Source organism: Moschus berezovskii, chromosome 4, assembly GCF_049115385.1.
Source record: "Moschus berezovskii isolate FMDL1 chromosome 4, NW_MosBer_1.0, whole genome shotgun sequence".
NCBI classification, from domain to species: Eukaryota; Metazoa; Chordata; class Mammalia; order Artiodactyla; family Moschidae; genus Moschus; species Moschus berezovskii.
The window spans coordinates 37367206-37381022 of NC_142463.1; the positions used below are offsets into that span (position 1 = coordinate 37367206).

General features: G+C 42.0%; 1 protein-coding gene across 1 annotated transcript in view; it reads right to left on the reverse strand.

Annotated features, from left to right (window-relative positions):
• Window positions 1-1486: 1486 nt before the first annotated feature.
• TM2D1 (TM2 domain containing 1) overlaps window positions 1487-13817 on the reverse strand; it is a 68112-nt gene continuing 55781 nt past the window's right edge. The window contains exon 5 of the mRNA XM_055402060.2: window positions 1487-1959. Within this exon, the coding sequence (XP_055258035.2) occupies window positions 1613-1959 (347 nt within the window). The 3' untranslated portion in view covers window positions 1487-1612. The remainder of the gene's footprint in view (window positions 1960-13817) is intronic.

The following is a 13817-nucleotide window of genomic DNA, read 5'->3' on the forward strand; positions in this document are numbered from 1 at the left end:
TGTCTCTTTCTGGCTTACTTCACTCTGTATAACAGGCTCTAGGTTCATCTACCTCACTAGAACTGACTCAAATGTGTTCTTTTTTATGGCTGAGTAATATTCTATTGTACATATATACCATACGTCTTCTTTATCCAAGACTATCTCAACTTAACTGACATGTATTCACACAACCAAGACTAGTGTATGCATAACCTAACAAGCAATATACTGCATCTGTTTCCTGCCTCTACATCGATCAAAAGAGCACTAAGCTTTGGATAACTGTTAAATGTGAGACATTCTCATTTCACCTCCACATTTTGGGACATACCATCATAAGATGGGTTTTCTCAGGTGGCACTAGTGGTAAAGAAACCATCTGTCAATGCAGGAGACATAGAGACTCAGGTTCAATCCCTGGGTCAGGAAGGCCCCCTGGAGGAGGGCATGGAAATCCACTCCAGTATTCTTGCCTGGAAAATCTCATGGACAGAGGAGCCTGGCAGGCTACAATCCATAGGTTCACACAAAGTCTGACACAACTGAAGTGACTTAACACACACGCAAACATACAATATAAGATAGATCCGCTGCCTTCTAGTCTTCTCTAGACTACAAGTCATGTGAATAGTAGATACTGCTTTTATATGTTTGCAATCCCAGGGACTGAAACAAGGCCTGGCATAGAGGACGTGATGAGTACACATGTGCTGAATAATGAGTGAATTTTACCGTATTGGTATGGAAATGCCCCCCAAAGATGCCTTTGTTGTAATTCCCAGAACTTTTGAATGTATGGAAAATGAAAGTGTTAGTTGCTCAGTCATGTCTGACTCTTTTGTTACCCGCTGGACTGTAGCCTGCCAGGCTCCGATATCCATAGGTTCTCCAGGTAAGAATACTGGAGTGGGTCACCATTCACTGCTCCAGGGGATCTCCCCCATCCAGGGTCTCCTGCACTGCAGGCAGATTCTTTACCATCTGAGCCATACTGCAAAAGGACTTTGCGGATGTGATGAAGAATCTAGAGAAGGGGAGATTATCTTGGATGATCTGGGTGGGGCCCAAAGTACTCACAAAGGTCCTTATTAGTGAAAGAGGGAGGAGGAAGAGTCAGAGAAGGCGATGGGATGACCAAAGCAGAGGTCAGAGTGATGGAGAGCCATGAGCCAAGGAATGTGAACAAACTCTAGACGCTGGAAGAGGCAAGGAGACAGATTCTCCCCAGATCCTCCAGAAGGACACTGTGTCCTTCTTCTTCTTTTTAGCCCAGTGAGACCCAATTTGAACTTCTGACCTCTAGAATTGTAGTAAATGTGTTTTAAGCCCGAAGTTTGCAGTGCTTTGTTAACAGTGACAATAGGAAACTAATGCAGTAGCATTAACATTAATAAACCACAGAAGTTGTTTTAAAATTGAGATATAATTGACATATAGCATTGTACTATTTTATGGATAATAATCAAAAGGATGGCCAGCATTTATTGAGCACTTAGGGAGAACCACAGTACAAGGTCCTTTGTAGATGGAGTTTATTAATTCTCAGAACTGTATCATAAGGTAGATATTCTTTCCCTCAAATTACAACTGAGGAAACAGAAGTCTAAAAAAGTGAAGCTACTTCACATAGTTAGCAAGTGGCAGAACAAGGAGCTGAACTCAAGCAGTCTGAGTCCATGTCACACCACCTCCCATGCTTGTGCTGAGAAGTGTGGAAAATAACAGAGACCAGTAACTTACAGATAGACTGGGAAGGACCATTCCAACACAGATGCCATGGTAGAGAGAATATCACAGATGCTGAGGGATCTATGACCCGCACTGAAGGATGCAAAAAGGACAAGAAAGCTGGATGATTCAGGATTCGGTACCACTGGATCTTGAAGAGCACTTGGAGAGTGTCAGTCAATACACAGTGGAGTGTCCTTCCAGTGCAGGGAAATGGAATGAAAGAAGGCAACTGTGATGTATGTGGGCCTGGAAACGGAGAAAGAAAATGGAAAGCCTGTGAGGGGAAAGTCTGAGAAAGAAAAACAAGGTAAATACTTAATTATTTTTATGGGAATGGTACCATCTGTTGAGCACTTATTCTACCCTAAAGGGAACATTCACATTTGTTATTTTATTTAATCCTCACAAAACCTCTGCTAAATGAGTATTATTAACCTCATTTTTACAAGGGAGGAAATTAAACATCCAGAGAGGTTAAGTAATTGCTGAAAGGCATGTATCCAGGAAGTTTGATTCCAAAATTCATGCTTTGTCCTTTGTTTCTTTCTGCCCCCATGATAATCTCAGCCCTTCTCCAAGAAGGAGCAAATTTCCATTGAAATAAGAATGATAGGCAGAGCTGCCTTGAAAATTGGAAAGAGTTGCTTTGGAGGTTGGCAAGTTAAGGACAATCAAGCTGAGGCTAGTTTTTATCCAGGCAGCTGTTGAACCAGCATTACTGACAAGCCCCGGGCTAAGCAAGGGCAATAGAGAGATCACAGTGAAATGACACACATCTTCTCTGCCTTATGTTTAGTGAGGGAACAGAGGAGTAAAAAGACTTTTCCACATCAGCTTCAGGTTAGTGTTTATTCATAGGGAGGGAAAGTAAAGATTTGGGAGAGGTTGAGTTTTACTTATGTCATAACTTTTTATTTCATAAGAGAAAAAAAAGAAATCTGAAACAAGTTGGGCAAATCACTAACATATATTTAATCTCACGGAGAAGGAAATGGCAACCTACTCCAGTATTCTTACCTGGGAAACCCAATGGACAGAGGAGCCTGGCAGGCTACAGTCCATGGGGTTGCAAGAATTGGACACGACTTTGCACCTAAATGACAAATTTAGTCTTGGTGCTTAGCACACAGGTAGGTATCTGTTACATGACTTTTCTTCCTTAGTTTGTAATATGTCACAGTAAGGCTCAAGTCAATGAACACAAGAAATATTGCTTTTAAAAGAGAATATCACAATTGTAAACCATCAGTGCCACACTAGTGGGAAGCATAGATTAGTACAGAAGGACAGAAGAGGGGAATCTGTGTGTGTGTGCTTAGTCACTCAGTTGTGTCTGACTCTTGTGACCCCATAGACTGCAGTCTGGCAGTCTCCTCTGTCCATGGGATTCTCCAGGAAAGAATACTGGAGTGGGTTGCCATTTCCTCCTCCGGGGGATCTTCCTCAACTTAAAAGAAGCCGGAGGAACTTCCCTGGCAATCCAGTGGTTAAGACTGCATGCTTCAGATGCAGGGGGTGTGAGTTCGATCTCCTGTTGGGGAATTAAGATCCCACATGCTGTGTAGCACTGCCAAAAAACAAAAAATAAAATTGAAAATTAAAAAAAAGAAGCTGGAAAAGGCAAGGAAATGGATTCTCCCTTCGAGTTTCCAGGACATGTCTCTGTGGATAATTTCATTTTAGCCTCGTGAGACCTGATGGAACTGCTGTCCTCAGCCATGCCTGCAAGACTCTGTAACAGACACTTGGAAGTGGATGATCAGAGTGTTTCAAAACAAGGAGCAGAAGAAAGCAGATGTCTCAGAGTCAGGGAGAGCAGGGCCCATTCCTGTGATCTCAAGGCATCAGCTCACAAGTCCTGACTGTGCAGGGAGAGGGGAGGGGATGATGGTGGGTGAGACTCAGTCAGGATAAACCTTTTAAGCCAGGAAAAGGAATTTGGATTTTATTGTAAATGAAATAGGTGCTTCCGGGGAGATTTAAGCCAGATAGAGATGATCAGTTCAGTTTAGTTCAGTCGCTCAATCGTGTCTGACTCTCTGCGACCCCGTGAATCACAGCATGCCAGGTCTCCCTGTCCATCACCAACTCCCGGAGTTCACCCAAACTCATGTCCATCGAGTAGGTGATGCCATCCAGCCATCTCATCCTCTGTCATCCCCTTCTCCTCCTGCCCCCAATCCCTCCCAGCATCAGACTCTTTTCCAGGGAGTCAACTCTTCCCATGAGATGGCCAAAGTACTAGAGTTTCAGCTTTAGCATCAGTCCTTCCAATGAACACCCAGGATGATCAGGTTTGCTTTTCAAAAAGATCCTTCTGATGGGAATAAGAAGTTAAACTGAGAGGAAGGTGGGACTCAGCCAGGTCGACTGAGCAGCAGTCCAGCACAAGATCCTAGATGACAGATAGCGGGGGCTCTGAAATAACAAAGTTGCAGTAAGGATGAAGTAATGTTTACAGAGTACTGATGAGGTGTAATTTAAAAACTTGGTGATCCATCAGATATAGGAAGGAGATAGCATCAAAGATAACTTTCAGGTTTCTTCATTGGTATTTCCAGGATGTACTGCTATTTTCCGTCATAAGGAACACGGGAGAAATATTTTTTTAAATGAAGCTGAATTTTCTATAAATGGTGCTGGATAAACCAGACATCCATATGCAAAAAAAAGAAAAAAGAATCTTCACAAAGACCTTACACTTCTCACAAAAATTAACTTAAAATAGATCACAGAGCTGAATGTAAAATACAAAATAAAATTCCTAAAAGATAACACAGAGAGACACACGTATGTACCCCAATGTTCATTGCAGCACTGTTTATAAGAGCTAGGACATGGAAGCAACCTAGATACCCATCGGCAGACAAATGGATAAGAAAACTGTTGTACATATACACAATGGAAGATTATTCAGCTATAGAAAAGAACACATTTGCGTCAGTTCTAATGAGGTGGATGAAACTGGAGCCTATTATACAGAGTGAAGTAAGTCAGAAAGAGAAACATCAATACAGTATATTAATGCATAGATATGGAATTTAGAAAGACGGTAACAATGACCCTGTATGCAAGACAGCAAAAGAGACATGGATGTAAAGAACAGACTTTTGGACTCTGTGGGAGAGGGTGAGGGAGGGATGATTTGGGAGAATGGCATTGAAACATGGATATGTTAAAAGATGACCAGTGCAGGCTTGATGCATGAGGCAGGGCACTCAAAGCCAGTGCTCTGGGACAACCCAGAGGGATGGGGTGGGGAGGGAGGTGGCAGAGGGGTTCAGGAAGGGGGGACACGTGTCAACCTATGGCTGATTCATGTTGATGTACGGCAAAAACCACCACAATATTGTAAAATAATTAGATTCCAATTAATTAATTTTAAAAAATAAGTTAAGGGGGAAGTTACTTCATGGGAAATAGATGGAAAAACAGTGGAAACAGTGTCAGACTTTATTTTTTGGGCTCCAAAATCACTGCAGATGCTGATTGCAGCCATGAAATTAAAAGACACTTGCTCCTTGGAAGGAAAGTTATGACCAACCTTGATAGTATATTAAAAAGCAGAGACATTACTTTGCCAACCAAGATCCGTCTAGTCAAGGCAATTGTTTTTCCCGTGGTCATGTATGGATGTGAGAGTTGGACTGTGAAGAAAGCTGATCGCCGAAGAATTGATGCTTTTGAACTGTGGTGTTGGAGAAGACTCTTGAGAGTCCCTTAGACTGCAAGGAGATCCAACCAGTCCATTCTAAAGGAGATCAATCCTGGATGTTCATTGGAGGGACTGATGCTGAAGCTGAAACTGCAATACTTTGGCCACCTCATGCGACGAGTTGACTCACTGGAAAAGACTCTGATGCTGGGAAAGGTTGGGGGCGGGAGGAGAAGGGGACGACCGAGAATGAGATGGCTGGATGGCATCACCGACTCTGTGGACGTGGGTTTGAGTGTACTCCGGGAGTTGGTGATGGACAGGGAGGCCTGGTGTGCTGTGATTCATGGGGTCGCGGAGAGTCGGACACGACTGAGCGACTGAACCGAACTGAACTGAACTAAGGGGGAAAAAAAGTTATAGAGATGGCAAATAATCATACCAAAAGGTGCTCCACACCATATCTTATCAAGGAAATGCAAATTAAAACAATAAGATACAACTACAGCAGAAAGTGAAGAGGAACTAAAAAGCATCTTGATGAAAGTGAAAGAAGAGAGTGAAAAGGTTGGCTTGAAGCTCAACATTCAGAAAACAAAGATCATGGCATCTGGTCCCATCACTTCATGGGAAACAGATGGGAAAACAGTGGAAACAGTGTCAGACTTTATTTTTCTGGGCTCTAAAATCACTGCGGATGCTGGTTGCAGCCATGAAATTAAGAGATGGAAGGAAAGTTATGACCAACCTAGATAGTATATTAAAAAGCAGCGACATTACTTTGCCAACAAAGGTCCGTCTAGTCAAGGCTATGGTTTTTCCCATGGTCACGAATGGATGTGAGAGTTGGACTGTGAAGAAAGCTGATCGCCGAAGAATGGATGGTTTTGAACTGTGGTGTTGGAGAAGACTCTTGAGAGTCCCTTGGACTGCAAGGAGATCCAACCAGTCTATTCTAAAGGAGATCAATCCTGGGTGTTCATTGGAAGGACTGATGCTAAAGCTGAAACTGCAATACTTTGGCCACCTCATGCGACGAGCTGACTCACTGGAAAAGACTCTGATGCTGGGAAGGATTAGGGGCGGGAGGAGACGGGGATGACAGAGAATGAGATGGCTGGATGGCATCACCGACTCGATGGACATGAGTTTGAGTGAACTCCGGGAGATGGACAGGGAGGCCTGGCGTTCTGTGATTCATGGGGTCGCAAAGAGTTGGACACGACTGAGCAACTGAACTGAACTGAACACATCTATTAGAATGGCTGAAAACCAAAACACTAATACCAAAATGCTGGTGAGGATGTGGAGCAATAGAACTCTCATTCAATACTAGTGATATGTAAAATGGCACAGCCACCCTGGAAGACAGTTGAACAATTTCTTACAAAACTAAACCTGTTCTTACCACACAGTCCAGCACTCATGTTCCTTGGTAATTACCTAAAGGTTTTGAAAATATTTGTCCACACAAAAACCTTCACACATATGTTTTCAGTTCAGTTCAGTCGCTCAGTCGTATCTGACTCTTCGTGACCCCATGGACTGCAGCACGCCAGGCCTCCCTGTCCATCACCAACTCCCGGAGGTTGCTCAAACTCAGGTCCATCAAGTCGGTGATGCCACCCAACCATCTTGTCCTCTGTTGTCCTTTTGTCCTCCAGCCTTTAATCTTTCCCAGCATCAGGGATTTTTTCCAATGAGTCAGTTCTTTGCATCAGGTGGCCAAAGTAGTGGAGCTTCAGCTTCAGCATCAGTCCTTCCAGTGAATATTCAGGAATGATTTTCTTCAGGATTGACTGGTTTGATCCCCTTGCAGTCCAAGGGACACATATGTTTATAGCATCTTTATTCATAATTGCCAAAACTTAGAAACAAGCATGATATCCTTCAGTAGGTGAAAGGATAAATGTGCTGTGCTATGCTTAGCTGCTCAGACATGTCTGACTCTTTGTGACCCTGTGGGCTGTAGCTCGCCAGGCCCCTCTGTTCATGGGGATTCTCCAGGCAACAATACTGGAGTGGGTTGCAATGCCCTTCTCCAGGGGACCTTACCAACCCAGGGATTGAACCCAGGTATCCCGTTGGAAGCATATTATTTACCGACTGAGCCACCAGGGAACCCCAAGAATAGTGGAGTGGGTAGCCTATCCCTTCTCCAGCGGATCTTCACAATCCAGGAATTGAACTGGGTTCTCGTGCACTGCAGGTGGATTCATTACCAGCTGAGCTATCAGGGAAGCCCGATTTTGTCATTACATATTTGTTTAAACCCAGAATGTACAACATCAAGAATGAACCCTAATGTAAACTATGAACTCTGGGTGAATATGATGTGTCAGTATTCACCAACTGTAACAAATGTACCACTGTGGTGGTGAATGTTGATAATGGGGGGTCTATGGAAACCCACTCCAGTACTCTTGCTTGGAAAATCCCATGGATGGAGGAGCCTGGTAGGCTACAGTCCATGGGGTGGCAAAGAGTCGGACACAACTGAGCAACTTCACTTTTCTTTCATATGTGTTTGGGGGCAAGAAGAATATGAGAATTGAAGCTTCTGCTCAATTTTGCTGTGAACCTGTTCTAAAAAATAAAGTTTATTATATGAAAAAAATGAAAATGAGAACAATTTCGAAAATGTTGTAAATAGGTCTGGAGAAAATATAAGCAGAAATGTTTTAATGGGTAGTTTATTAGTTCATTCCCAATTTATAGATGAGAAAACTGAGGCTTGAGCGATAAAGGATCTTGCTCAAGGTCAAGCAGCACATTAAGTGCGGAGGGTAGAATTTGAACCTAGCAAGTTTCATTCCCAAGCCCATCTGAGTAGCCATGCGTGAAACGAAGCTCGAGCCCATCTTAGTTTCCTATTCTTGCTGTACCATTTTAAAAGTAGGAAAGATAAAGGGGCTTAAATGGAAGTAAGCTTTTAGTACTTTACCTCAAGGGGTAAAATGTTGATACCAATAGAGCATGATAAGTTAAGCATATGTATTATGATATCAAGAGCAATGACTAAAGAAAATCATGCAAGGTGATGTATTCAAAAGCACTGAAAATAAAGGAAAATGGATGTTCTAAAAATTTCAACTAGTACTCAGGAGGCAAAAAAGATAAAATGAGAAATGAAGGGAGAAAATTACTTTATTACTTATAAAAATGGCACACATAAGCCTTAGCGTATAAATAATTAAGTTAAATGCAAATGGTCTAAATATTTTAATTAAAAGACAAAGATTAGCAAAATGGAAGAAAAGTATGATCCAACAATATGCAGGCTATTAATAACACACTCTGAACATGATAACTGACTAGTTTCCTATTATTGCTTAGTAGCTTAGAACAACCCACATTTATAATCTTATAGTTCTGGAGGTTATTAATCTACAGTGGGTTTTTCTGGACTAAACTCAAGGTATCAGCAGAGTCACATTCCTCTGGAGGCTCTAGGGGAGAATCCATTTCCTTCTTGTTCCAGCTTCTAGGGTCCATCTCCAGTGTTCTCGCCTGGAGAATCCCAGGGATGGGGGAGCCTGGTGGGCTTCCGTCTATGGGGTCACACAGAGTCAGACACGACTGAAGTGACTTAGCAGCAGCAGCAGCAGGGTCCATCTAGAAGGAGACGGAAATGGCAACCCACTCCAGTGTTCTTGCCTGGAGAAACCCAGGGACGGGGGAGCCTGGTGGGCTGCTGTCTATGGGGTCACACAGAGTCGGACACGACTGAAGTGACTTAGCAGCAGCAGGGTCCATCTACATTCCTTGGCTCATGGCCCCTTCCACCATCTTCAAAATCAGTGCTATAGAACTTTAAATCATCTCTTCTTTCTGACCTCTGCTTCAGTCATCTCCTCTTTGGCTCTCCTGCCTATTTCCCTTATAAGTACTTTTGTCATTGTATTAAGCCCACCCAGATAATCCAGGATAATCTTCCCATTTTAAGATCCTTACTTGAATCACATAGGCAGTCTTTATTTTCATGTAAGGTTCTGGGGATCATGACATGAACATTTTTGGGGGCCTATCATTCTGCTTCTCATAAGTCTCTAGACAAAATATAAGCAGACAAATGATCCTTTCAAAAATATAGGCTCACATAAGAAAGTCATAGCCTGCTGTGTCATTAGACACTCCTATGGCTAAATCCTTCCTAAGGACCAGTGTTCCCTGGGCACATAAATAGTGGACAATTCCAGATTCCACTGTTTCTTGAGGAAAAGCTACTATGCCTTCCAGCTCTGGTTTTTACTGATCTGGGTTTTGGGTGGGATTGGACCTGCAAATGGCAGGTTTTATTACAGGCAACAGAAGCAAGCAGGGGCTAATATACCTAAAGTTAAAGTGAATGGACAGAAATGGGGAAAATCTGAAAAAGATGATTATCAGATATTCCTAAAGACTCTATGGAAAATTCCAGTGTGGGAAAAAGTCCATAAGAATTTATATGGAGCAACAGCAAAACAATAAACAAACAAGTCAAATAAAACCATATATATATGCACACACAACTGAGAACATGAAATAACTCACTCTAGGAAACCACAAACTATTCTTTCCACAGGAGGCGAACATGGGAGTTAGCTAGGCAAAGCAGGTCATTTTGACCTCTCAGAATGAACTATATCTGAACTCTGCTTTAAGGAAAATGAATACTTTTCATAGTCAGTGAAGAGTACTATGTAAGTTCAAGGCAGACATCAATAACAAATCATTAGACTCTTGTAACTTTCTTTCTTCTATTTTGATTAAAAAAAAAAAAAACAAAACCTAGAATTCCCAGTGGTCCAGAGGTTGGCTCTCTGCACTTTCACTGCCAAAAGTCTGGGTTCAATCTCTGATTGGAGGACTAAGATCCCACAAGCAGCATGGTCAAAACCAACCAAACAAAAACCTCCAGTCAGGCAGTTATAAGAGATCTATGCCCAACTATCTACTCACACAGGATTAATAAGGATTTAGAATGGTGTAGTGATTAGAACAGGCAACGGGCTTAGGAGTCAGACTTGGTTTCAAGTGTGCTAACAGTGTAAGGATGGTCATTTAATCTCTCTAACCCTTAGTCTCATTATGCATAAAATAAGGATAAATGATAGTTACTGACCTTGGAAAAGTGTTATAGTACTACATGAGATAAGAAATACAAAATCTTAAAAACAATCTATCATTTTCTAAGGGAAAGTTTTCCCTGGTGGCTCAGATGGTAAAGAATCTGTCTATAATGCAGGAGACCAGGGTTTGATCCTTGGAATCACTTATTAAATATATATATGCACCACACACTGTGAAATACACTATTTCATTTAACCATACAACAATCATATGAGGAAGATAATATCTCCATTTTAAGAATAAGACACTAAGATTCTAAGTTTACCCATAATATGTGGCAGATTTATTTGATCCTAAAGATTATGAGATCAAATTGCCAACATCTGGATCATCGAGAAAGCAAGAGAGTTCCAGAAAAAGATCTATTTCTGCTTCATTGACTATGCCAAAGCCTTTGACTGTGTGGATCACAATAAACTATGGAAAATTCTGAAAGAGATGGGAATACCAGACCACCTGACCTGCCTCTTGAGAAACCTGTATACTGGTCAGGAAGCAACAGTTAGAACTGGACATGGAACAACAGACTGGTTCCAAATAGGAAAAGGAGTACGTCAAGGCTGTATATTGTCACCCTGCTTATTTAACTTATATGCAGAGTACATCATGAGAAACGCTGGGCTGGAAGAAGCACAAGCTGGAATCAAGATTGCTGGGAAAAATATCAATAACCTCAGATATGCAGATGACACCACCCTTATGGCAGAAAGTGAAGAACTAAAGAGCCTCTTGATGAAAGTGAAAGAGGAGAGCAAAAAGGTTGGCTTAAAGCTCAACATTCAGAAAAGTAAGATCATGGCATCTGGTCCCATCACTTCATGGGAAATAGATGGGGAAAGAGTGGAAACAGTGTCAGACTTTATTTTTCTGGGCTCCAAAATCACTGCAGATGGTGACTGAAGCCATGAAATTAAAAGACACTTTCCTTGGAAGGAAAGTTATGACCAACTTAGACAGCATATTAAAAAGCAGAGACATTACTTTGTCAGCAAAGGTCTGTCTAGTCAAGGCTGTGGTTTTTCCGCTGGTCATGTATGGATGTGAGAGTTGGACTATAAAGAACGCTGAGTGCAGAAGAATTGATGCTTTTGAACTGTGGTGTTGGAGAAGACTCTTGAGAGTCCCTTGGACAGCAAGGAGAGCCAACCAGTCCATCCTAAAGAAAACCAGTCCTGAATATTCATTGGAAGGACTGATGCTGAAGCTGAAACTCCAGTATTTTGGCCACCTGATGCAAAGAGCTGGCTCATTTGAAAAGACCCTGATGCTGGGAAAGATTGAGGGCAGGAGAAAAAGGGGATAACAGAGGATGAGATGGTTGGATGGCATCACCGGCTCAAAGGACATGGGTTTGGGTGAACTCTGGGAGTTGGTAATGGACAGGGAGGCCTGGCGTGCTGCGGTTCATGGGGTCTCAAAGAGTCGGACACGACTGAGTGACTGAACTGCACTGAAAGACTATGAGCTTAAAGCATTACCCTACATAGCCACTGATATAGTTGGATGGCGGGTAGATAGTGAGAAGGTTGAATCAGAAACTAGCCTGAGTTGTGCAGAGAAGCACATTTAGCTAAAACTTCTGTTAACATCTTAGAGGCAAACAGTATACCACTGTTGTTGTTTAGTCGCCAAGTTGTGTCTGTCTCTTTTGCAATCCCATGGACTGTAGCCCACCAGGTTCCTCTGTCTATGAGATTCCCCAGGCAAGAATACTGGCATGGGTTGGCATTTCCTTCTCCAGGGGGTCTACCTGACCCAGGGATTGAACCTGCATCTCCTGCATTGGCAGGTGGATTTTTTACCACTGAGCCACCAGGGAAGCCCAAGTAATCTATATCTAAACATAAAAGACCTTTATCACTGGAGAGGAAGCTAACTGGCCTGCCTTATAAGGTGACCATGAGGACTGAAATAATCAGGTCAGGAAGGTACATCATAATATCCCACATATTAGATGATTTAGTAGACCACTCCCAACCCCTCCTTCCTATTCTTTCTAATAATTTACTGATTGGTCTGAGAACTCCCTCCAGTAATCACCCATTCCTAGGTAAGAATTTAACGTTTATAAAATTCTTACACTGTGCCAGGCATTGTTCTAAGCCCTGGGATCATCAAGGACTTCAGTAAGTCAGCAGAGGCTCATTTCTTCACCCCCGCTTCCTGAGACAAGAGTTAGGGTTGGAACCATGTTTGTATGACAACTCCTAATGTTTGACAGAAAACAACAAAACTCTGTAAAGCAATTATCCTTCAATTAAAAAATAAATTCAAAACAAAATACTCTGAAGTAGAAGATTATTTAATCTTAGATTAATTTATATCCAGTTAACCCATTCTAGAGTTCCCACTCAAAAAACATTTTGGGAAACTTCCCTAGTGGTCCAGTGGCCAAGACTCCACACTCCCAATGCAGGTGGGCCTGGGTTTGATCCCTGGTCATGGAACTAGATCCCACATGCTGAATCTAAGAGTTCACACGCCACAGCTGAAACATCCTGTGTGCAGCAACTAAGACTCAGCACAGCAAAATAAATGAAGAAAAAAATAAATATTAAACAAAGCAGTTTTTGAGCACCTCTTATATTCTAGGAACTGTTCCAAGCACTAAGAACACAGTACTACATGAAACAAAGCCCCTGTCCGCACCAAGCTTATATTCAAGTAGGAGAGAGAATGCATAAACATATGTGATTTCCAGTAGCAATAAATGCTGTGAAGAGAATGAAGCAGAATCAGGATTCAGAGAGTGACCAGTGGAGGGCTAGGGCAGTATTTTAGAAAGGATGGTCAGGGACAATACTTGAGCAGACACCTGAACGAGTGAGGAAACAAGTCAGGCAAAAACCTGAAAAAGAGCACTCCAGGCGAAGGAAAGAGTCAGGATGAAAATCTTGAGTTGGGAACCTGTTTGGCTCATTTGAAGGACAGAAGAACTGAAGCAGGATTGGAGATTTGGGAGAAAAGCAACACCTTCTGGATTTACTTCTATCATTTGACTATAGTGTGAAATATAGTAGGAAGGCAAGAGCAGAAGGGACACACAGTAGGTCAATAAACAGTTGAGAATTAATAAACAATGAATTCATTTTTTGAACACCTTTTTAAAGACTTGCTGCACTTAAAGTAATTTATATGATGTCTCAGGCCACTCAATCGTAATCATATAAAGAAGACAAGCCATTCTTCCTAATGTTTCTTGTGCTACAACAGTACATGAATTTCACAATTCCAATAAGTCTTTAAATTTTGAGGTATGTCTGAAAATCAAAGATGGGACCATGAGCCTCCATAATCATACCCTCTTAAATATAAAATTAGCTCACATGATTAAAAG